Source organism: Drosophila eugracilis, unplaced genomic scaffold (genome assembly GCF_018153835.1).
Source record: "Drosophila eugracilis isolate 14026-0451.02 unplaced genomic scaffold, ASM1815383v1 contig_2154, whole genome shotgun sequence".
In the NCBI taxonomy this organism is placed as follows: Eukaryota; Metazoa; Arthropoda; class Insecta; order Diptera; family Drosophilidae; genus Drosophila; species Drosophila eugracilis.
In genome coordinates, this window is record NW_024573038.1 from 11,463,814 (window position 1) to 11,487,960 (window position 24,147).

The following is a 24,147-nucleotide window of genomic DNA, read 5'->3' on the forward strand; positions in this document are numbered from 1 at the left end:
GCCGCCGTTGCACCACCACCACTAACAACAACAACAAATTGTGTTTTTTTGCTTACATTGTCAGAAAGAAGTAAATTAAATTATCAAAATTTGAACACAGCAGTTTTGCTCTTTTTCAAAACCTAAAAATAAATTAATAAAACAAAAAAACAAAAGTAATTTTCGGTCAGCCAGTTGTGAACGTTCGAGAGCAGCGAAACAGGCAGCAGCCGCTTTGGATATCTTCAACGGAATTAAAGTGCAACTTTCAAGTTGCCCGGAACGCACCCGTGCCCTTTGTCGGACTGTATGGGGTTCCCTATCGCTGTCCCTTAGCACAGCGCTCCAAGCGGCGACCATCGAGGACGCCATCGGCGGCGGTGGAGGTTTCGGATCCAGGGGATTACAAGATCCAGGAGGAGGAGGCGGCGGAGTAGGAGGAGGAGGCGGCTCCGTCTCCGGCTCAGGCTCGGGTCGCTTTGCCACCATAATGGGCGCCGTTAAATCACGAACCATCACCAGCGCCGATGTGGATGCCGATGAGCAGCTGCAGCATTCCCATCCGCAGTCCCACCATCATTCGATGCGCAATGGTCACCAGCACAACGGTTCCATTTCCAGCGGCACACTGCAGAAACAGGATCTGCGCTATGATATAGGCTGCAGTTCCCAATATCAGCACGTTCGTCAGCCGAGCTTGCGGAGCCGGAGCCAGCAACCCATGCCCACGACGGATGAGCTGGACCGGCGATTCGCTAAAGTTCTGGTAAGTTAATATTTATAATTCCTTGAAAAATTTAAATAACTATGTAGCTACTAAGCGCTGATATCATCCAGATTACAGTAATAAATTTGTAAAAATATTTGAATCTTGTGAAAAGTATTAAAAACTTAGAGCAAACTTAAGAGTAACTTCATTTTCAAAAATAATATTTTAAATATATTTTTAATGAGTAAGAAAGAAAACAAAAAATAATCTGAAAAATCACGGGAAAACATACTTAATAGGTCTAAAATAATGTCACTTGTTTGACGTGACATATCTTTTCCTATGGTTATCTTACATAGACATAATCTTGACCTTTTTTAAAGGACTTTGTTGCATTTATTTATTTACCTTAAAAGTTATGTTGTTGTTTGAGTAGTTTAATGATTTAAACGGAAAGCAAAATATTTTTTGTACATTACTGAATATTTCTGTGTTGTCAGGGATTTTAAAGTTTTTCTATTAATATTATATTAATATACGAAACTAAAAGTGCAATGCATATATTTTACCTTTGGTCTAGAAATTAATTAAATAAATAAATACAAAAAACATTTTAAATTCCTCAGAATTATATATGAATATCATATATATATTGAATGTTCAGAAACAAATCCACCCCTTTCTTTTGAATCCGTGAAGTTCATTTCAAATTCGCTGGAAGAAATGTTTGTTTATACTTGAAAAGCTATTTGTGAAATTCAGTTTATTAAGCGAATATAGTAGCTGGTATATAAGAGGCTTAAGGATTGGCTTCCTGCCCCTGCCTTTGTCCCGTTTTTGTTTTCCGCCCTCGCATTTGTTGCATGTGATTGATGACCTCATCGAGTGTGCGGCGGCAGCTTGTTCGGTTGAATTTTTGTCAGCCACTCACACATGTGCGAACGCGACTGTTTGCTGGTGTTCGTGAGTATCTCTGAGTTTGTATCTGCGCCTCTCCCCATTTCAACTCGATTCTGTCCCGTTCTGTTCTCTGCCCCGGCTTGCACAACTCCCCAAGCAGGGCACAGTGGAATGTCAGAAGGAGTCTGACTTACCTAAACCTAGTTTTTAAATAATTTAATTTAATGTTAAATTATTAAAATGAAGTATCTTTCAATGGTATGAAATACCCAAATCTTTAAATAAAGATCTAGTTTCTAGTTTTGCCTTTCATATTGCTTTCAATAATGTGACATTCTTTAACTTTTAATATTATTTTAAAGTTTTATCTAGAGTAAGGATACATATTCCATAAAATACTTTAATAAGGCTCTTAAAATAATTTATATATCTTTGTTTTTGGAATTTTATTCTTAGATCTAAATTTTAGAATATTCAAGTGCAAGTTTTTTAGAACCACTGTGCCGAAAGGCGTGTGCCTTCCATCTGAATTCGTTTGTCATTCCCCTACACATTTTTTTCTCCGAACAAGACTGCGTAATTAAGATTTTACGAGTAAACATATTGCCAAAAAATAAAACAAGGCTAAGAATAGAGCGCAAAAAAAAAAAGCTCTCAGCTTTGACCGTCATAAAACCGTAACAAATGATTGTGACCCACAGCCGGCATTTGATTTGCCCCTTTCCTTTTGCCCCTCTCTTTCCTCCCCGAAAACAGAGCCATCCAATTCGGCATGCTAATGGCAATTAAAGCGAATTGATCGATGGTCGCCTTCTCTGTCGCACTTCAGTGCTGACTCACTGGTACTTACCGCCTGCCTACCCTCCCTTTCTGGCACTCCGCTGGCAGATCAAGCTGCTGGATGGAATGGCTCTGAGATCGCGGCTTATCTCTCGGCGAGAACTGAACACAAAATACGAAAAAAGGGGGAAGACGAGAGCAGAAATCTTTATTTATATGGCGCAGCTTGAGTTCTCGGTTATCGGCAGTCAGTCAGTCAGTAATATGAGAAATGCTCCTCCAACGGGTTTCCCACTTCTCCGATCACTTTTGGCATTATATCCATAGCCATTCTCAAGATCTTTTGTTTTTTTTGTTTTGTTTTCATTTCAAGGTCCAGGGCATGTGGTATAATCATATCATAACTTCTTTATAATACTTTTTTGTTTTTATTTAAAAATATTCTTAAAATATTTCTTTCCGAACTTCTATCTACAAAATTAGCCCCGATGATGACATTTTTTCACCTATATGACAAATATTTAAGTTTTTTCTTTATGTTAATCTTACAAATTGTCTTTTTTCGGCCATTATCTTTTATGAGATCTCACAGTTATAAAAGCTTTCGTGTGGATCCCGATAAGGAAGCTCGTTAAATTACAACCATTTCATTTTTGGCCACACGAAATATTGATTCCGGTTATCAAAAGTCGTTAGCAAGAATAACGTCATGAAATATCCATTTAAAGGATTAAAAATTAAAAGATGTTCTCTTTTGATTTTGAAGTTGTAAACCAGATGCTATATCAGTATCAGTAATATCTGTTTACCCATCTTATCTCCATTCTTTATACCTTAAATATCGATTTCGTTGTCAAAATCGAAACCATTATTCGATAATTCAAGGGTATTCAAGATATTGACAGACCTTAGATAAGACTGTGAACACCCTCTCCCAAGTGCTGAACTTGGCCTATTGTTTGTTCAAAATTCATTGCCTTCTTTTCGCACTCAAAGTGTGTGTTTTTGTGTGTTTACCTTTGGCTGTTATTTCTTTTTTTGTTTTGTATATTTTTTCCCCCTCCTGTTGTTGTTGTTGTGTTTGTTTGCCATTTCGGTAGCATTGTGGAGGTGCTGTGCCAGGCCCTGGTGGCCTCGCCCTTGCCTTGTGTCTCCGGTTTGGCTAATTCGTGTTTACCTTAATTTAGTCAAAAGTGCTGCTTGGCTGGCATACAGCCATTGCCATTGAAGTGGACTTGACTGGACTGGACCGTCCAGAGATTGTCCGAACTAATGCGCCAATGTCCGTGCCGTCGCCTTCCTATTGAAATCAATTGTTTGTCTGATTCATGGTTTAAAAATAACAACCAAACCGACAATTTTGCCGCTAATAATTTGCATTCGGCTGGATCTAATCAGACGCACTTGGTGCATGGCTCGTACATATGTTTCCGGTTAAATTACGATTCAGACGCTTGAGTTGATTGAACTTTGAAGAGGGAGATGAAGTCGTCTATGTGCAAGGGGTGCCATACTATGTAGAGCAAGCTGATCAAACAAAAGACTTGGTGAATCATAGAAGGAATGAGTTTGGCAGATAGAACTATTGAAAAAAGTTTTGTGTATTCCTTAACTTGTACTTAGTTTATTACGAAAGAGCTGTTAATCTCAAATTCAAGGCTGCAGATTTATATTTATATGCCATAAACCCTTATGCAAAATATTTATAACTTGGCTTAGTCCAGCTGTGATATTATTGTGTATTTCTATGCCACAAATTAATGCCACAACAACGGCAGTTTAACTATGTTTGTTTTGCTTCTTAATTTGAATTGCTTTTACAATTGGCAACAAGCCAATCAAATCACAAAAGTTTGTCCAACTGAAAGTAAAAGCGTATTTATTGCAATGCCAAAGAGGCGACATGAAATATAAAATGAATAAAAATGTTAATTTGATTGCATTATTGAAAGGCATTAACTTTCAAGAGACTTATCTGCGGTTGATGTTGTGGGTGTCATTAAACACACACATACAAAGGCATAATAAACTATAGTGAAAGACAACAAAGACTTAGACCGCATATAATCCTCATCCCCGATCGCTTTTCCAGCTTTCTCAAGTTAAAAGCAACTTTCACTTGCGCTTAATCATCATCGGTGGTTGGCCAAGAGTCTTGGGCCTAGAATCTATATCTATAAACAATTGCCTAAGGGGGGGCGTGATTCAGGGTTAGCCGTCTCTCTTAATGACATTTTCAATGGCTGACAAACCGCAAGGCAGTGAACCGCAACACTTATTGTTGTTAATAATGTTAAGCCCAGCGAGGGCAGGTTCAATTGTTTGTATTAAAAGCAGGCTTTTGCCTGTTTCATTGTGATCTTGAAGGTAAAACTTTTTAAATGTTTTTGTAAAGATTGGTGATCACAATTTAAGGATGTTTTTTGTTTTTAAAATGTTAATGACAACCCTCGCAGCATTTCTAACTCATTCAATGGCCATAAAACCCATGACTTTGTTCAGCTCCATTGTCCATTTGAATTGGCTTTATCTAACGGTTGCTTTGGCTCTGCAAAAAAAAATAATGCGTTGACTTCCTCATTATGTTAACCCCCTTTATCTGCCTCGTAGGGCAAAAATATGTTTATCTTTGCTTTTCACTTCCTTTGCGGTTGAAAAAAAAAAAACGCAACTACTCCGCAAAAAAAATGAACTACTAATGATAAAAACATAAGACCATCTGCTATTTTTTGTTATTTGCGGAAAATAGTGGATAAATGCTAATCGACTTTGGACTGCATGGGAATCTCATTTAAGATAAGCAAACGGATCTAAAGAAAATCTTTGAGGGATAACGAAATGAATAAAATGTATGCTTAAAAAGAAACTCTATGACTTTTCCTTGCAAAAAATGTGTCTTTGTGTTTGGCACGTCCATTTAAAAAAAAAATTTTTTAGAGAGTTTGTCGGTGTTCTTTTTATCTTTTAACAGATTAGAAGGTTCTTGGGAAAAATGGGATTTCCGTTTCTTGAAAACCATATGTGGTGTCCGCTAAATAATCGTTGATTTTATAGACTTATAAATTTGTTACTGTATAAGAATGACTAGAAAGACAATAAATCTTCAGAAGGAAAATGACGCGTTCGATTGACTCACTAAGCACATGTGTTTACGCTTTTTGATTGGTGGATGTTCATGATTCGCATGAAAATCACTTTAAATGTGCCCATGTGGTTTGTTCTTAATATGGAAAGTTGTTCAAAATTTATCAATAACTTTTTAAAAACAGAATCTTTGCTTTTGCTTCTGGGAAATTTTTCCAATTCGTAATGAAAATTTCTTACTTACTACTAGTTCATTGATTAATAAGTGTGAATCATTCAATATATATGTACAATTTCTTGATCAAGTAATAGATATTTGTAATATTTGTTTAATAATTACCGCAGAAGCTTACTCATTTGGCATGAGCGTAGTCAGATGGAAATTGAAATGGGGGGGTGTAGAGAGGCTTTCAAGCGACCCATTATGCATATACAGACATAGAGGGGGATACAAAAGTATGTATGTAAAAATTATATATAAATGCGTATCCGGTATGACGGTCAAGTAATTCATTATATACACTCGTATATAGTACATACATCGTGTCCAATTTATATAGTCAATTTTCGCTTTCTGGCTTTCTGAGCCGCCCGTCTGCCCTGGCATAAATATTGAAGAGAGAGCGGGAGCCTTCGTCTCGTCTTTGTCACCTTGTTGGTTGTTTATTATTCTCTCGTTTTTTATGCACTCTTTTATTTACTTATTTATTGTTTTTTTGTTATTATGAAAAGCGCGTCGAGGCAAATCACTCAGCCTGATGGGTTCAGACCGTAACGGACAATGGGTTTTGGGTGTGTGTGTGTGTGTGTGGAATCGATGGGGATGATGATGATGATGGGGAGTTGGACCCCAGTGGCTCACCCATAACATTACAATTAATTAATCAATAAATTTTGCAATAATTGTCGCATTTACATTCGCATTCACATTCCTCTGTGCATGGGAAATATTTAGTATATTTAGCAATGAACAAGCGTATACAAAAGTTTAACAATTTAAGATAATTGTAATAATTGTTTAGCTTAATTAACACTGCGATGCGATGCTCCATGTAAATTTGCACTAATTGAATGAGAAACAATATTGTACGAAAAGTATTTCATTATCAACATCTTGGGAAACGAGGAAATTGGGTACTGAGAGTCTGAGGGAAATAAGATTAAATATTTACTGATCTTACTATATTTATAGTTTTAATCTCAATGGTAATCTTCAGAGGTAGAGTAACTGATTATAATTGGATTTTAATGTTAATAAGTTGAACTTTTAAGTTGTAAATTCATTAAGTTTTGAGGGGAAGAGAAAGGCAATATTTAAGTTTTATAATTATTGTTTTGAATAAAAAACTGAAAGAAAATCCATATTTCTTGTTCGAAATATGAGTAGTTACCTAAATACATTTCAATCTTGTTTCTAATTTATTCTATTGACTGTTCTATGAACTCACATGATGAGAGATACAATTCAGTTACGTTCCTGTGCATTTTAACGCACTAAATACATTTCTTTTATTCATTTTTTCCCCACCGAATGTTCATTCAATATTGTTTGGGGTATATATTTTGCATTTCCATTCCGTAGACCATCCTCACCACACCCTTTTCCTGCTCTCATCCCATTATTAAGTGTGTTTGTGTGTGTGTGTGTCTAATTAGAACTTCCAACTGCAGCTGCTGCACCCATAAAAAAAAGGAGAGAAAAAAGTGGAAAAATTAAATTGAAGTCACGTAAGCATATTTGCCGATTTCATTATGGTGCATTCCCGCCCGTTAAATGGTACATTTAACAATTTTACACAATCGCCAGCAATTGGGCAGGTAAATTGGTTCTCAGTATTTGATTTTGTTCTGTGGTTCAGTGAGCTGAGGCTAAATTATGGATAACATGAAGATATAACATATATATGTAAGATATCTGTGTTTTATTTTAATGATAGCTATAGGTTTAGGTTATGGTTTGACAACTAATTTGTAGCGACTTTACAACAGATTGGCAACTTTTCGGCTACTTCGACGGACATTCTCAACGGGTTCTTCGATAGACGATTCTAATCGATATAAGTAGGGCTGCCAACTGATTTGGTTAACGCGCCACCACACACATATATAGTAGAGAGTAGATAAAACTTTACTAATATAAAAAACCCTATTAACTATTATATTTCCCTTTAAAGCAAGTTTCTCTTTTAAAGTTAATCTAGGAATTAGAGCAAAACCTTGTCGCCTGCCTCATGGAGAATAATTTTCCCTTTCTGTTGGCTTTTCTTTATGGCGTGGTGACTCTTTCCCTGGTAATCATTTAATCAACCATCAGCAGCTGAAGTAATTCAATATTTACAAGAGCTGGCAAACAATGCCAGAGATGCAAATCAGAGATGCCAAACTAAAGACCTTAATGGGCCGTAATTTATGTCTTAATAGGCTTTCCATTTGGCTGACTGCCATTTCTAGCTTTTACCATTTTATACAAATATATCTGCTTATATATCTGTTTATCTGATGATTAATACTAACGTATTTTCTTGTCTTTCTTTGCCACACAGGCCTCGATGGACTTGCCACCGGATAAGGCAAAGTTACTGAGGAACTACGATGACGAGAAGAAGTGGGACATGATATGTGATCAAGTGAGTAATGATTTTATGTTTTAAAACTCTATTTAAAATTATGTTTAGAAGGAACTTTAAAATATTAACTTTATATAAGCACAAAGCGCGATTCATTTTAAATTAAAAATGTTTTTTAAGTTACTTGATTGGCTTGCTTAATCATTTTAGTTTTAATTTTCTAAGATACAGTTTGTTAAAATCATAAATCTGAAAAAATGTATAATGCTTAAAAACAAATGCGTCACAATGTTAAAAAATAATATAATATTTTTCTTAAAATTAGTTACTTACTTATCTAAAAAAAAACAAAAGATGGCCTTTGTTTTTATGTCAAGTTTTTAGGCATTAATCATGAATATAAAGATTAAATCATTTATTTTTCTTAAAAATAATTTAGTCACACTACTATCGTAAATGGTATTTAGAACACTCATTAAAATATACTTTTTTTTTTGCTTAAAATAAAACTTTACTATCAAAGTTTGAACTTCCTGCGAACATTTTGCTGATTAAAAGCAGTTTTATTCCCAGTCGAGTACTTCGGACCCTTTCTTGGGAGCAGTTCATAGGGGGGTTAAGCTAAAAGAAACATGGGGTGTGTGGCTTTGAGAGAGTAGGGGATCATGCTGATGTCGCCACCTTGAACACAGTGACCTTTAGGCTGTACAACTATACAGGGCAGGGGGAGGGTCGACTAGAGCGGGCGCCGCTCTAATTAAGCTCTACCAAATGGCTTTGCGCAATGGCAATAAGCGGCGCGCATAGGCCAGTTGGCATTCCAAAGGCGTTTATGCCTTGAGCAACTTTACGAAATTCTCTCTCTCTCAATTAGCAACTGGCAAACTGGGTGGCAAACAATAGATCGAGGAGGTCAATGCATGGGAAAACTTGATAATAAAGGTAAATGCAAGCTCAAACATTGACGTTATGAAAAAGCTATCAGTAGTATGTTTGTTCTTACATTTCATTCTTATGAATTTTATAGGCTTAATCACTTCATTACACAGTATTATCAGTTATTTTTATGTTGAATTCTGCGAAACTTTATAAGTTTATTTATCACTGAAATAGTTTTAAGATGATGCTTATTAAGAAAATAAGTCTTTGGATTTTCCGTTTAGTAAGAAGGTTCTTATTAATATATAGGGTGGGTTAGCCAATAACTTTGAAGTTTAAAAAAGGCATTAAATACATTTTTAAATGAAAAGTAAAACAGCTTCAATGGTTTCTATAACTATTTTTATATATTAAATTCAAATTTGAACTTTAATTTGAAAGAATAGCCTTACTTAAGAAATATTTTGCCTTGCTTTTAAATGACAGCTGTTAAGCAACGTTTGCTGAATTAACTTAAATTGTAGGATATGTGTTTAAATACATATATATATATATATCTGTCTGTCTAGATAGATAATTATATACTATATATCAGCTTTTTTCAATCATTATGCAGTGCGTGCTGTTTTGTCGCTCGCTTTTTGATGTATTTTATTTTGTTTTTTGTCGCCGCTTGCCACTTCACAGTGTTTAATGACTTAAATTCGCTTGTTGAATCTAAAAAACAAAAAATCGACGAATAAATTTCAGCAACAAGAGCAGCTTTAAATTGCTTCAGAATAGGGCAGTAAATCGTACGTATATATAATATAGATATATACGAGTGTTATATGCTATAATGGATAAACTCAGATTGCGTGTGTTTTTTTTTTCGTACTGCTGCTGTTTTTGGAATATGACGAAACTATTAACGTGTTCGCTAGAGCGTGCCTCTTTTTGGTGGATTCTATCTATCTATCCATCCATCCATCCAGCCAGCTAGCTAGCTTGCTATCTATCTATCTATCTCACTTGTAACTGGGTCACTGAATTTTCAAGAGCTGCACCTAGGAAAATAACAACGGCGACGCTAGGCATAATATATTCGCCATCGGCATTTTGGTGGAGTAGCTAGCTCTTGACAAAAAAACAAAAAAGAAATATAAAGCTGAGGAAGGAATGCTTAACACTCTTCGAAAACCTGGAACTAGCGTCAAACATTTTCTGCCTTACGATAAAATATCATAAACACCCAACACGGTTCGTTGTTATTCCTACGACTATTGTTGTTGTCCACGTCGTCGTCGTTGTCGTCGCCGGCGGTTCCTTAACCGCCTGCATGCCTGCAACCCAGACCTGTTTTCCATAATTCAGACCCATTGCACTGTGGGGCAGGTATGGGAAATGTAATAAAGTTAAGATTTAGAGTTAGTTATAGGTTAGAGGGGACTTATAGAAGTCAAACATCGGTGATATTTCACACAAAGTTAGTTAATCATTTCATTAAACGAGATTTCAGTAATTTATTCCTTTTCAATGTTTACTTTTATATATATAGAACGTGATAATTTCAATATAAATATATTACGATAACTTCATGATTCATATTTTTGTAATAATAAAAAATAAAAATAGTTAGAACAAAGCTTGTTGATAATTAGAAAAACAATCTTTTCTTTGCTTTTTACAAGCTTTCAAAATATGTGTTAACTAAGCCAACTTATCTAGTTTATTAGCCACATTTGCATATCCTTGGTCCACAGTTTCTATATAGCTCTAGTCTAGTCATGAAAATGAATGAAAATGCAGCCCACTGACAGACAGACCGGCAGACAATGGGACGGACAAGTCCGGCGATGAGATGGTGGGATGTTGGGTTGCTGAGTTGGTGGAGGCGAAGCTAGCTAGCCACTCGAGGACGATGTACAGCAGAGTGACTTGGGCCAATCCCATTGCCAACTTCTTCCTGTCTCTCCTGTTTTCAACCCCCCCTTTGTAAGCTCTCTTCGTCGTGCTCACAGTGACAAAATGCAAATTATTATGACGGCGATAAATTGCAGTTTTTAATCGTTGGAGCCGCTTGTAGCGGTTTACATATCCCGGTATATGTGTATAGGAATATTTCTTCTGTGCTTGTGTATGAATGCTGATATTTTTCACCAGCTCTCTTTGACTGCGGAAAAAAGAATCAAACTGGTTTTTCTCTTTAGCTATAGCTGCTGCAGTTCGAACTTAAAACCCGAAGCAAAACTCAAACTCAAACCAAAACCCAAATCCAAAACCCACACATAGTTTAGGTTGTAGTCATGCGTTTTGGCTGTTTGGTGTTGCTGTGTTTTTTGGTGGCTGCCTTAGTTGTTGGCATAGTTAAACCTAAAACCCAAACAAAACCCAAAAAGCAAGCCAAAAACAAGTATACCACGCTTCATGCTTAAAAATGTTTAAAGTTAGGCAAGCGATCGATGCTTATGTGGTGCCTGCTGCTGCTGCTGCTGCTGCTGCTCATGGGGGATCTATAGATACTATATTGAAGGGGCATGGTTTGCGGTAACATAAACATGTACGAGTACGAGTACAAAAATATGCAGTTAAGGCGCATAAAGAAGAAGAAAAACAAAAGTAAAAGCCGCTAAGTCTCGGTCTAGTGTTAATGCTATGTGTGGTTGGTAACGCTGAAAATTCCCCATCTAAAAGCTACGATCCTCCTCCGTCTGCCCGATCACTAACAGTTCATTGAACAGCGATCTTGGGTAACTCCGTGGAAGATGATTTCAAAGGCAATTAATGTGATAGAGAGAGCAATTAGCAAGTAGGAAGCGTATATAGTATTGCTGAAGTTTATGTAGCTAATAAAAAGTTGTTGTTTGAAAGTTTTAATCTGAAAATTATGAAATGGCAAAGCCATTTTTCAATAATATATTAGCCTAGATTATGTTTGTTAAATTAGCTTGACCTTTGTCACCTGTCAGTGTCAGCTGTGTAAAAAACATGAAATACTTTTTTATAAAGTTCAGTAGCTCAACAAGTTTTTCAGCTCAATCTGTGAATGGCATCTCAAAGAAACATTCTTAAAGATGACAATTTTAGTTGATTTTTAAGTTCAGTTAACTAATTTTTCATAAATTATTCTGCTAACTAACATATATATTTTATTTTAAATTACTTTCAGGAAATGGTGCAGGCCAAGGATCCGCCCTCCCATTACTTGAGTAAACTGCGAACATATTTGGACCCCAAGGCCTCGCGAAGTCATCGGGTATGTAAAGATTCTTAGTCCTATATAAACTCTAGCTTCCTGTAGTTGTTGTTTTTCTAATATGTGGTTTCTGGTTGTTTTCTAAATTACAAATAAATTTAAACTTAAACTTCTTAATGAACTAATTAGGCCAAGTTAATAACCAAAAAAAAAAAAGGAAAGTTAATAACCCAACTTTAAGTCGAAATCTGTTGTTCCAATATTAATGTGTAAATTTCATTTCTCTACTCACAACACTGACAACACACCACAATCCACAAATCCCACACTCTCTCCTGTCTCCTGTTTCCTCCGATCTTTCCATCTCTTTATTTGTTTACCTCCTGGCACCTGCACTGTCCCAAAATGATCCTCAACCTGACTGGTCCTACCGTTGCTGACTGACTCCGCATCCTGTCGTCTATTTCCGGCTTCCCATCTATCTATCAACTCCCTCACTCTCTCTCTCTTTCTTTGTACACCTACAGCTTTATCTCTTCTACTTTCTTTGTCAGAAACGGAAAATGGTCGGCGAGTCCACGTCCACTCAGGTGCTTCGGGATCTGGAGATCTCGCTGCGCACAAATCACATAGAGTGGGTGAAGGAGTTCCTGGATGATACGAATCAGGGTTTGGATGCCCTGGTCGACTATCTTAGCTTCCGGCTACAGATGATGCGTCATGAACAGCGGCTTCAGGGTGTCCTGTGTGCTTCCGAGGAGCGCTTGAATCTCACGAGCGGTGGCGATGGCGGTGAGATAGTGATGGGTAACAGTAGTTCTGTTAGTCCCGGTGGAGGAGGAGGATTGATGTCCCATGGTAGCAGTACTGGTCATGGTCTTGCCAATGGCACTCTGGACTCGAGACAGCAGCACGGACACACGTTGTCCTATGGATTCCTGCGACCCACCATTTCCGATGCCTTGGATAGTCCTAGTTTAAAGCGAAGGTCACGGCACATTGCCAAGTTGAATATGGGTGCCGCTACGGATGACATCCATGTATCCATCATGTGCCTGCGTGCCATTATGAACAATAAATATGGCTTTAATATGGTCATCCAGCATCGGGAGGCCATCAATTGCATTGCCTTGAGTCTCATCCATAAGTCGCTGAGGACGAAAGCCCTGGTCCTGGAGCTGCTGGCGGCCATATGTTTAGTAAAGGGAGGACACGAAATCATTTTGGGTTCGTTTGATAACTTTAAGGACGTGTGCCAGGAGAAGCGGCGCTTCCAGACTCTTATGGAGTACTTCATGAACTTTGAGGCCTTCAACATCGATTTTATGGTGGCGTGTATGCAGTTCATGAACATAGTCGTGCACTCAGTGGAGGACATGAACTACAGGGTGCACCTGCAGTATGAGTTCACAGCTCTGGGCTTGGACAAATATCTGGAGCGGATTCGATTGACAGAATCGGAGGAACTAAAGGTACAGATATCCGCCTATTTGGACAATGTCTTCGATGTGGCCGCCTTGATGGAGGATTCTGAAACGAAAACCTCAGCCTTGGAGCGAGTCCAGGAGTTGGAAGATCAGTTAGAGCGTGAAATTGATCGTAACTCTGAGTTCCTCTACAAGTATGCCGAATTGGAGACAGAGAATCTTGCGTTGAAGACGGAACGCGAGCAGCTGGCAATGATCCGTCAGAGTCTAGAGGAGGAACTCACAGTCATGCAGCGGATGTTGCAGCACAACGAACAGGAGCTAAAGAAACGAGACACCCTGCTGCACACAAAGAACATGGAGCTGCAGACGCTGACCCGTTCCTTGCCACGATCCGCCTCCAGTGGTGATGGATCTTTGGTGAACGGCAGTCTCTTGGATGGTTCCTCTTCGGGTGGATCCTCTTTAACTTTGCCACCACCACCGCCACCAATGCCCGCCTCACCGACAATGTCTGCTGCCCCGCCACCGCCTCCGCCACCAGCACCACCGGCTCCGCCACCACCGCCAATGATGCCGGGCTTCAGTCCGCTGGGCAGTCCAAACGGTAGCTTCACCTCGACGGCCCCATCACCACCACATGCCCCGTCAACGCATAGCTCCTTCTCACCACCACCACCACCAGTTGCCGGATTTATGCCTGCTCCGGATGGCGCCATGACCATCAAACGAAAGGTGCCAACTAAATATAAGTTGCCCACCTTGAACTGGATAGCACTGAAGCCCAATCAGGTAAGATCACATAGGTTCATGCCCTTAACCCTTTCAACTACTTTGAACTTTTTATTTTTATCAAGGTGCGTGGCACAATCTTCAATGAGCTGGATGATGAAAAAATCTTCAAGCAAATCGATTTCAACGAGTTCGAGGAGCGATTTAAGATCGGCATTGGCGGCGCCCTGCGCAATGGCAGCAGTGGTACCGAGGTCGATGGATCGCTGCAGTCCAGCAAACGCTTCAAGAGGCCCGACAATGTCTCACTACTGGAGCACACGAGGTTAAGAAATATTGGTGAGTGATCTGTAATATCTTCTTGATCTCGTGATGAACTTAAAATTCTATATCTTAACCCTAGCAATCTCCCGTCGCAAGCTGGGTATGCCCATTGACGATGTCATTGCTGCCATCCATAGTCTGGACCTGAAGAAACTCTCCTTGGAGAACGTTGAGCTGTTGCAAAAGATGGTGCCTACGGATGCCGAGGTTAAGTCCTACAAGGAATACATCATCGAGCGTAAGGACCAGCAGCTGCTCACCGAGGAGGACAAGTTCATGCTGCAGTTGTCGCGAGTGGAACGTATCCCGTCCAAGCTGGCCATCATGAACTATATGGGCAACTTTGTCGATAGCGTTCATCTTATTAGTCCGGTGAGGAAATGTAGATTATATAGGTGTTATGTTATGATATAAAAATATCAAATAAACATGAAAATTCTTTCTCTAAGCAATTGCTTAGTCAGCTGCCAGCTGGTTCTCTATGTTTGTTTGTTTATTTTGTTAAAGTTTAAAAAGAAAACGCAGACTGTAGCTTTGTTTATAAGAAAATTAAATCCAAATGTAGTTAATTTGATTATAATTCTCTGATAGAAGAATTAATCTGATAAAAGGTATTACTTAGGGACAACAAATTTAACCTTTAGTATTATTTTCCTCTTATAAACCATATAATGATATCGATTTCTTCCTTTCAGCAAGTGCAATCGATAGCAGGAGCATCGAATTCCCTGAAACAGTCGCGGAAGTTCAAGGCGGTTTTGGAAATAGTCTTGGCTTTTGGAAATTATCTCAACAGCAATAAGCGAGGACCGGCATACGGCTTCAAGCTGCAATCTCTGGACACGCTTATCGATACGAAATCCACGGATAAGCGATCGTCGCTGTTGCATTATATTGTGGCTACTATTCGGGCCAAGTTCCCAGAGCTGTTGAACTTCGAGAGCGAGCTGTATGGCACAGATAAGGCTGCGTCGGTGGCGTTAGAGAATGTGGTTGCAGATGTTCAGGAGCTGGAAAAGGGCATGGATCTGGTACGCAAGGAGGCTGATCTTCGGGTGAAGGGTGTCCAGACGCATATCCTGCGTGATTTCCTTAACAATAGCGAAGACAAGCTGAAGAAGATCAAGAGCGACCTGCGGCATGCCCAAGAAGCATTCAAGGAGTGTGTGGAGTACTTTGGCGACTCCTCACGGAATGCTGATGCGGCTGCTTTCTTTGCTCTGATCGTTCGGTTTACAAGAGCGTTTAAGGTGAGTCTATAGGAGATGATTTTTGTATATATCTTACTCATCTCATGGTAATTTCAGCAACATGATCAGGAGAACGAGCAGCGATTGCGTTTGGAGAAGGCCGCTGCTTTGGCCGCCTCCAAAAAGGAGAGCGATCAGGTGCTTATGCGCAACAAGGTTAACCAGAAGAAACAGCAGGTAAGAAGATGACGTCGATCACGAAGCTAGCGCTTCATTAGTCCCTCCATCTCATGGTGGCCAAGTCCCTCGAATGGGTTCCATATGTCTAACTTCTAATTGCACTTATCGTTTCAAACCTGATATAACCTGTTATGATTTGTTTTGATCTCGTTTGATTTGATTTATGCAGCCAATACATTGTCTGCTCGACTTTGCCAATCAGCAACAGAAGCAGCAACTTGCCCAAACGTAGCATCCACCCACCGGCCACTTCCTCAGTCTAAGCACGTTAACTTGGTTATTTGGTTGACTCACACAAATCACATCACACTCTGTCTAATACTCGACTGGGGATGGGAATTCGTTGGGGGGACTTGGTCTCAGCCCGTGCCCCAAATCCCCACTAAATCCATCACAAACAAAAAAAAAACCAAAACAAAAAAATCAAACCACCATCCTCTACCACATAGTTGTTGCTCTTTGTGGGCGGCATGTGACGGGATTTGTTTTGTGTAAAGTTCCCACATTAGCGTAAGTCGCCTGGCTTGTCTCTACTTGTCTCTTAACATTGTGTTTGTTCAAACTAATCTCCCCCTCTATTGTGTTGCCTAATCCCCGCTAATTCCCTAGATAAATCCAATCCACTTTGACTGTGATCTCACATGTGTGTCTTTCTACATTTTGGATTCGTGCCAGGACTTGCATGTTATGTTTAAAATTGTTTGGATTCCTGATGGCTTAAAAGACTTTTTAAATACATTTCAAAATACAGATTAGATTAAAATTCTTGAAAAATTTATTAACTAATAAATCATCCACAAATAGTATAAGTTCCAAAAATTAACGTTAAAAATCAAAATCTATAAAACTAAAGTCTTGTAAAGGAGTCCCTTGATCACAAAAATTGACTTTGCACCCAAAATTAAACCCTTTTAGTATTTAGTTTATGTTCTCTGGTGATGGCTAACCTTATCTAATGCTAACTTGTTTCTTTTTTATCTAATCCCTCTACGGTTCGGCCCCGCTCTGCTTCCTAAAAAAAAAAAACAAAAAAACAAAATGCCAACAGTTGCCCTCAAATGGAGCATTGTCCTTGCAGGATGCGGTTATCAACGAGTTGAAGAGCAAGGCACACTCTGTACGTGAGAAGAAGCTCCTGCAGCAGGACGAGGTCTACAATGGAGCCCTGGAGGACATACTGCTTGGGCTGAAGAGTGAGCCGTATCGACGGGCAGATGCAGTGAGACGATCGCAGCGCCGAAGGATTGACAATAATCGTTTATCGCGCACCCTGGAGGAAATGGATTGCTAGACAAGAGAACGAGATGAGATCGACGCAACGACGACGGGGCGGGCAATATGGCAACGAATCGAAAATCAAAATTCACACTGAAAACAGAACCGGAAACGGAAAAGAGAACATTACAGATACTACTGCAATATGTGATTGGGCGATTAAATTGTTTTCGACACATCTCGTACACATACACAAAAAAAAACTCACATTCCCTTCCATATAAAAACCTTTATAATTTCGAATATTTTCAAATCTAATTCTAAGTCGAATCGGATGCGGTTTACCGTGTCCGTGGAATACCAGAATCCCAATACCGAAACGGACTTTTAGCACCCGATAACCGATAACCACAAGCACAACCAACAAACAAAAACAACCATTCTGTGAATCTCGCCTTAAATTTTTTCGAGAGACATTTTTTATCGCCAAAATTATGTTTTTAAAAAAACGCATTTTAATTTGGTTGCTTAGAGCTTAAGTTGAAACTTGAAAATTCGAATGGTGTATTTATCGAAACTTTTATTGTTAAATATTGATTTAAATTTTAACCTGTGTACATACAACATACCATATACATACATATATACCAAACTATATATGTGCTATTTAATTTTATATATTTTTAATGCATAAGTTTTAACCAAATTGGAATTACTTGCTGCATCCATCCGAGATGGCAAATCCGCATGATTATGGAGTTACTAAGCTCCATTTTTAATTAATTTTATCATTTTAGTGAGTCAAATAAGCAATGAATTGTATGAGAAGTATAATGCATTAAACATTTGTATATTTTCCTATTTAAATTGATATTTTAATGTGTTATTTTTTTATTTTACACCGCACACACACACACTCTCACACACAGCCAGCTACGAAAGTCCAAATGAAGCGCCAAAATATAATTGCATGCCAGATAAAATCATTTTTAGAATGTTTTACACTTAAAGAGAACTACACATTTGATAACATTTTATTAGAATTTTTATACAAAGGCTATATAAAACTATATATACACAGATATTCCATTTATAAGCCAATTTATTCTCACGAGCCACAACAAATTGACGAAGACTGATATAGAGCAGTTTTACCTTAAAGCAGCAGAAAATAACACGCAAAATTAATTATTTAAAAGCTTTTGTAATCTCTTTCGGATAGTGTCTTCTCTCGATATATTCTTAGATATATATTAAAAAAAAAAAGAAAAGAAAAATGCAATAACGAATTTAGTTGAACTATAAGCACAGTTTTATTATATACAAGTGCCATTGGCATCCTTATGCATATCCTTTCAATATCTTCTCTTTAATTTGCCAAAATAAGGAAATAGCGCAAACTGAGACGAGGTCGCAGCGTTTTGAATGCAAAAACAAAAACACGATTAGCACGCTTTGCATTGTTAGTTCTTAAATATTGTGTTATTTAATTTAATAAGACGCCAGCATGGTATACGACGAACGAAAGAGAAGGGAAACTATATATAAAATATAAAATGCCGAATTTTTTGTACACACATTTACACGACTATATTGAACACTCGAACTATTTTAAATAAATTATTATTAACCCAATAAACTAGCCAAACAAGAAAGTGTTTTTCCTTTTTAAGTGTTACTTATTGAGTCAATAATACTGACATATATTTAAGATAGTCTTGGAAACTGAAATTCTTAAACCTACCTTACTCCCAAAAATGTCTCAAGGCTTATAGATAGGATTTTAGCAGCTTTGGAATGGATTATTATTTTAGAAAGTGCCTAAGGAATTGTTAATTGTTATTTCTTAGCAAATCCATAAAAAACGTTTTTTTTTAAATGCCTCGTATTTATCGGCTGCAGCAGCTAATGCGGCCAGTGGGAACATCTGTAAAAGTGTCATCTCTAATCAGCTGTTTCACCTGTTGCAAGTATCGACTCAGCTGGTACCGCCAATACCATCTCTAATTGAGGGCAAATACATTCCGAAGAGAGCAGCCTTTCAGTGCGAAAATGATTTAAACCGGGAAGGAACGTAGCAAGTTTACATTACGCCCACGTTGAGAATGTTCAAACGCACTTTTAAGGTGGTTTATCGGCCCGTCCGAAACAACTTTGTACTTCTGCCGGATCAGTACTACGGCGTCGTTTCGACCTATGTAAGTGCGTCCAAAAGTCAAGTCAAGCCTTCCATGCAGATTAGATAAGTGGAAAGATTAATCTGGTAACCTTTTCTGATTAGGATACTGGCTGTTTGAGTTTGCAGTACAATGGCCGAATGCACTACGCCTCCTGGGCGCCAGAAAAGGGCGGTGGTGGCATCAAAGACACCGAGATTGGGATCAATGCCAGGGCGGCCAAGGAGATCGGTAAGCCATTACTTAACGACCGGATGTGCATCGTTTGCCAATGTGCCGTAATATTGGACTCCGGCCATCCCACCCCCCTACCCCGTAACATTCATCCATTTACCCTTTCTTGCCGTAGGTCTGCACGAAAATGATTTGGTCAAGTGTGCGCTCATCGCTGACGTTCTCAACCTGCGCAGCGTCCACGTTACCCCCGTCTCGTCCAAGGATTGGGAGATCATTGTGAGTGACGGTTTCGCCTGTTTGATGGTGTGGCGACCAGCGATCAGCGGTCAGCTTAAAAATAGACAAGTCCGTTTATATCAGATTAGCATTTGGCTGGCGCGGGCGTGCGCTTGGTCTTTATTTATACTGCCATTGCTTGGCCGGCATTGCCATTGACCCGATGATTAGATTTGATTTGATTAAGTAATTAATTAGGCGGTAATTAGATGTCAGTTTTTATAAGAGTTCGCTTCCTATCAAAGTTTTTAGTGTAATCGTTGATATGAATCATAATCTGATTTAAAAAATGAAAGTCTCTTAAACAGAATTTTAGTATCGCTGCAGGTTGAACCTCAGGTTTTACAATCCCAAGTACAAATTTATTTTTATGATCAAATGGGTCACAATGGGTTTATTCAGTTCTATTCATTTCTATAAAAATACCTAGACAGTTTCCTATTTCATCGCATAATATAATTTTATTAAATTAAATACAAACGTCTAATTTAGCTGTGTTAGTAATATGGTGACGAAATATTTGTCATAAAAATATAATTTAGTTATTCATAGAATATTCTACAGATTATTTTCTAGAGAAGGAAGGTGTTTAATAGAAATAATATTGTTCCTTTTGTATTGTTCTAAGACCTTAATAAAACTGTATTGTTTTTTCAGGAACTAAGCACCGAAAAGATTTCGGGCAGCGTGCTGGAGCAAACCCGCATTGTGAACTCCACCCAAATCCTAATTGTATGGATTAATAAATCCATGCAAGTGGCGCTGACAGTGGGTAAATATTTGTAATTAATTAAAAGTCATTTGTATTTATTTTGATTCAACTTTATCAGATCGCCTAAAGCCGCACATGAGCTATGGTAGAATAGATCATAACACGGAGCTCGTGGTGGCTCCCAACCTTTACAAGGGACTCACCAATGGCACTTCAAATGGTGATATCGAGGAGAATTCTAAGCTATCTAGGAGTAAAACCACTGCCCAAGTCAAGGATGAGTTGGCTGAAAGGCCAACGCCCTTGGCTCATTCATCCACGGTGTCCAATGTGAAGAATACTCTGCAGCGGAATAAGCGGCAGGATCATATGGAGCGACTTAAAAAGGATCTGCGTAGGGAAAGTTCACGCAGCTTTGAGTTCCGAGTGATACGTGGTTTGTGGCGGGAACAGGCCCAGGAGTCGGATGTGTACGTGAACCGCAAGCATTTACCTGAGTTCTTCGATCTGGATCTGTTCTACTGCATGCACACTGCCGGCGACAAGGATTATTATGTAAGAGTGGGAACAGTGGATGAGGATCTAGAGGACGATCTACCCGAAACCATTCACCCCTCGATCGAATTAAATGCAAACTTGATGAAGTTGCTGGGTATCAAAGAACTGGAAAGAGTTGTCTTAAAGCCCAAGACAACCGTGGTAAACTTTGTGGAGAAAATTGAACTGTTTGCCAATAAGAAGACTCACTACAAGATCATCGAGAATGCATTTAAGCGTTTTGTGATAGAGAGAACTCAAAAGAAACCGATGCTATTTAATCAGGAGGAGGTGGTGCGGTTGGAGGATGACTTGCTAGTCACTGTTGGCATCTTACCAGAACATTTTCGTTACTGCGTAGTAGATGCTCAGTTCCTAAAGGAGTCTAAGATATATGCCGCTGATTTGGTACGACCAGTAGGCGAGATTATCAAAGAGCAGACGCCGCCAACTTCGCCACTGAGTGTTCAGGATCTCATACAGCTGCCAGAGTATGATAAGATTGTGGATCAGGTGGTTCAAGAACTGCGCATGAATCTATGCCTGAATGCTGACAATTCCGTGATGAGGCAATGCAATGTACTGATCGCTGGTGCCTCGGGAACTGGTAAAAGCGTTCTTGTAGAACGCATTCTGGATCAGTTGTCGCTCAAGCCGGACTATTGCTACTTTGAGTTCTTCCACGGATCAAGAAGCAAGGGTCGCAAGACGGAGTCTATCCAGAAGGATCTGCGCAACATCTTTACCAGCTGTCTGCAGCATGCCCCTGCCATCGTGGTGTTGGAGAATTTGGATGTACTTGCCCATTCTGCTGGGGAGCAGTCCAGTCAGGATGGAGAGTACTATAACCGCATGGCAGACACTGTCCATCAGTTGATTGTCCAGTACACCAGCAACAATGCTATTGCTGTAATCGCCACCGTCAACGAGCTTCAGACTCTCAACAAGCGGTTGAGTTCACCCAGGGGCAGGCACGTGTTTCAGACTGTTGCCCATTTGCCCAGCTTGGAGCGGGCAGATCGGGAGATAATACTTCGGGAGCTATGTAGCCATATCAATGCATCCAAGGAATTGGATCTTGTGAAGTTCTCTAACCTCACGGAAGGATATAGGAAGTGTGATCTTGTCCAGTTCGTAGAGAGGGCTATATTTTATGCTTACCGCATAAGTAAGTATTTAAAAATGTATAAAAACCCTACAATCAGATTCTGAAAATCCATTTATAAAGAAAACCTACTGACAAGAGTTAAATCTACTTTGTTTCTAGGCAAGGCCCAGCCCGTTTTGACCAATGATCAGCTAATTGAGTCCTTGGAGCACACAAACTCCTACTGCCTGCAGGGCATTCAGAGCAATCAAAAGACTGGCAACGACGCAGAAGCCAATGAAATGCGCGTCGAGGAGCTGCCTGGTCTGGAGTCGGTAGTGGGAGTGCTGGAAGAGGTCCTAATGTGGCCATCTAGGGTAAGCTTTCAAGAAGATATTTTTAATTAGTGGTTTATAAACCTCATATTCCCTTACAGTATCCCACCATTTTCAATGCCTCACCACTGCGCAACCAGGCGGGAGTTCTGTTGTACGGACCGCCAGGAACCGGTAAGACCTACCTGGTCTCTCAGTTGGCCACATCGTGGAACCTGCGCATCATTTCTGTTAAGGGTCCCGAGCTGCTAGCCAAATACATTGGCCAAAGCGAGGAGAATGTCCGCAATCTGTTCAATCGAGCCCGCAGTGCCCGACCGTGTGTGCTGTTCTTCGATGAGTTTGACAGTTTAGCACCAAAGCGTGGTCACGATTCCACTGGGGTCACAGATCGGGTGGTGAATCAATTGCTCACCGAACTTGATGGCGTTGAAGGTCTGCAGGGCGTCACGGTAATAGCAGCTACATCCAGGCCTGAGCTTCTCGATCCAGCCCTCCTTCGATCTGGCCGCATTGATCGCCTGGTGGAGTGCCCCTTACCAGATGCCCTGGCTAGGGTTCGTATTTTCGAGGCTCTGAGCTCAACCCTTAACCTGGAAGAGTGCGTGGACTTCGATTGGTTTGCGGGAAGAACTTCCAATTACACTGGCGCCGATATCCAGAGCATTCTAACCTCAGCGAACATGGCAGCGGTTAAGGAAGCGATAGCACAATTCGGACATGAGGTAAGTTGGTAATAGCTTAGACCGGAAGTGATATCTTTCTTGGGATCCTTCCTCTTTTTTTGTGTTTTTGTTGGATTTTCTCATCGTGAAAACAAGTGCATCTTACATGTTTTCCACTACTTTTGATTGGTTTACGTGCTTTGGCTTTAAATGAAAAATAAGATGTTTCCCGTATCAAAGATCAGTCACGTAACAGATATTCCTCTGTCAACATTAGTCCTAAGAAACTCTGAAAATCTTTTACAATGACATTGACATCTGTATTGCATTTCCAGAAACTGCCAAAGAAAATCTCGATAAAGCAGAAACACCTTATCGAGTCCTTCCAAACCACTCGACCCTCCCTCAGTGCCTCCGATGTGGCAAAATATCACAAAACGTATGTAACTTTAATCTATTTTGCTATCTTTTCTGTAACTTACTTTTAAATATCTCTCGTTAGATATTCACGCTTTACGAATAAGGAGAAGACTTCTCGAGAATTTGTAGCCAAGCGTGCGACCTTGGCTTAAAGACAAAGACTTAATTAGCTTAGCTTTATCATTATCTTTAATTGTATTTCGTATCTTTGTAAATCGACAATGTTTTGTTGGGAGACGCAAGTCTTTGGGTAGTGCATACTTCATAATTATTATTGTTGAGAAATAAAAAATGAATTTGTTTAAATAATATTGTGATTTGAATACAAAATCTGAAGTTCTGTTGGTTTTAAGCTTATTTAATCATTAAAGCCAAAGAGACAAAGAGAGCGCGAAATCATTTAATATGTTTAGAATATTAAAAATTATATGTATTTTAACTCAAATCATTTTTCATAACTTCAATTAACCAAATCGTCGCTCACATTCCGACCTCGGTAAACATGGCGGCGGTTAAGGAGGCTCTGTTTAAATTAAGACGTCAGGTGAGTTGGCTATTAA

The 24,147-nt window shown here is 39.2% G+C and overlaps 2 protein-coding genes across 8 annotated transcripts; both read left to right on the top strand.

Moving 5' to 3' along the window:
• The first annotated feature begins 95 nt into the window (after nucleotides 1–95).
• LOC108106003 (formin-like protein) lies at nucleotides 96–18,072 on the top strand. 7 transcript variants are annotated; one of them, XR_001772376.2, is made up of 10 exons: nucleotides 359–745; nucleotides 7,996–8,079; nucleotides 12,047–12,133; nucleotides 12,601–14,292; nucleotides 14,358–14,571; nucleotides 14,636–14,928; nucleotides 15,252–15,806; nucleotides 15,864–15,983; nucleotides 16,156–16,496; nucleotides 17,065–17,130. XR_001772376.2 is itself a non-coding variant. In XM_017212840.2 (9 exons), the coding sequence occupies exons 1-9, from the start codon at nucleotides 470–472 to the stop codon at nucleotides 17,275–17,277; spliced, it is 3,564 nt and encodes a 1,187-aa protein (XP_017068329.1). In that variant the 5' UTR covers nucleotides 96–469; the 3' UTR covers nucleotides 17,278–18,072. The 7 variants fall into 7 exon arrangements, 4 of the variants coding, with proteins under 4 accessions (XP_017068329.1, XP_017068334.1, XP_017068330.1 ...); XR_001772375.2 differs by having other exon boundaries at nucleotides 17,035–17,108; XR_005993718.1 differs by having other exon boundaries at nucleotides 12,628–14,292; nucleotides 17,035–17,107.
• A 1,131-nt stretch (nucleotides 18,073–19,203) lies between these two features.
• On the top strand, nucleotides 19,204–23,893 carry LOC108106023 (peroxisome biogenesis protein 1). Its single transcript, XM_017212872.2, has 9 exons — nucleotides 19,204–19,399; nucleotides 19,483–19,609; nucleotides 19,728–19,831; nucleotides 20,489–20,603; nucleotides 20,662–22,248; nucleotides 22,348–22,544; nucleotides 22,604–23,227; nucleotides 23,503–23,606; nucleotides 23,670–23,893. The coding sequence occupies exons 1-9, from the start codon at nucleotides 19,307–19,309 to the stop codon at nucleotides 23,737–23,739; spliced, it is 3,021 nt and encodes a 1,006-aa protein (XP_017068361.1). The 5' UTR covers nucleotides 19,204–19,306; the 3' UTR covers nucleotides 23,740–23,893.
• The last annotated feature ends 254 nt before the right edge of the window (nucleotides 23,894–24,147 follow it).

Excerpts from the sequence above, each read along its gene's own strand:
- LOC108106003 (XM_017212840.2), top strand. The coding sequence starts at position 470 with ATGGGCGCCGTTAAATCACGAACCATCACCAGCGCCGATGTGGATGCC. Across the intron at positions 746-7,995 it reads GGCGATTCGCTAAAGTTCTG|GCCTCGATGGACTTGCCACC; the intron begins GTAAGTTAATAT and ends TTTGCCACACAG. Across the intron at positions 14,929-15,251 it reads GCGTTCATCTTATTAGTCCG|CAAGTGCAATCGATAGCAGG; the intron begins GTGAGGAAATGT and ends TCTTCCTTTCAG.
- LOC108106023 (XM_017212872.2), top strand. The coding sequence starts at position 19,307 with ATGTTCAAACGCACTTTTAAGGTGGTTTATCGGCCCGTCCGAAACAAC. Across the intron at positions 19,832-20,488 it reads CCAAGGATTGGGAGATCATT|GAACTAAGCACCGAAAAGAT; the intron begins GTGAGTGACGGT and ends TTGTTTTTTCAG. Across the intron at positions 22,249-22,347 it reads ATTTTATGCTTACCGCATAA|GCAAGGCCCAGCCCGTTTTG; the intron begins GTAAGTATTTAA and ends CTTTGTTTCTAG.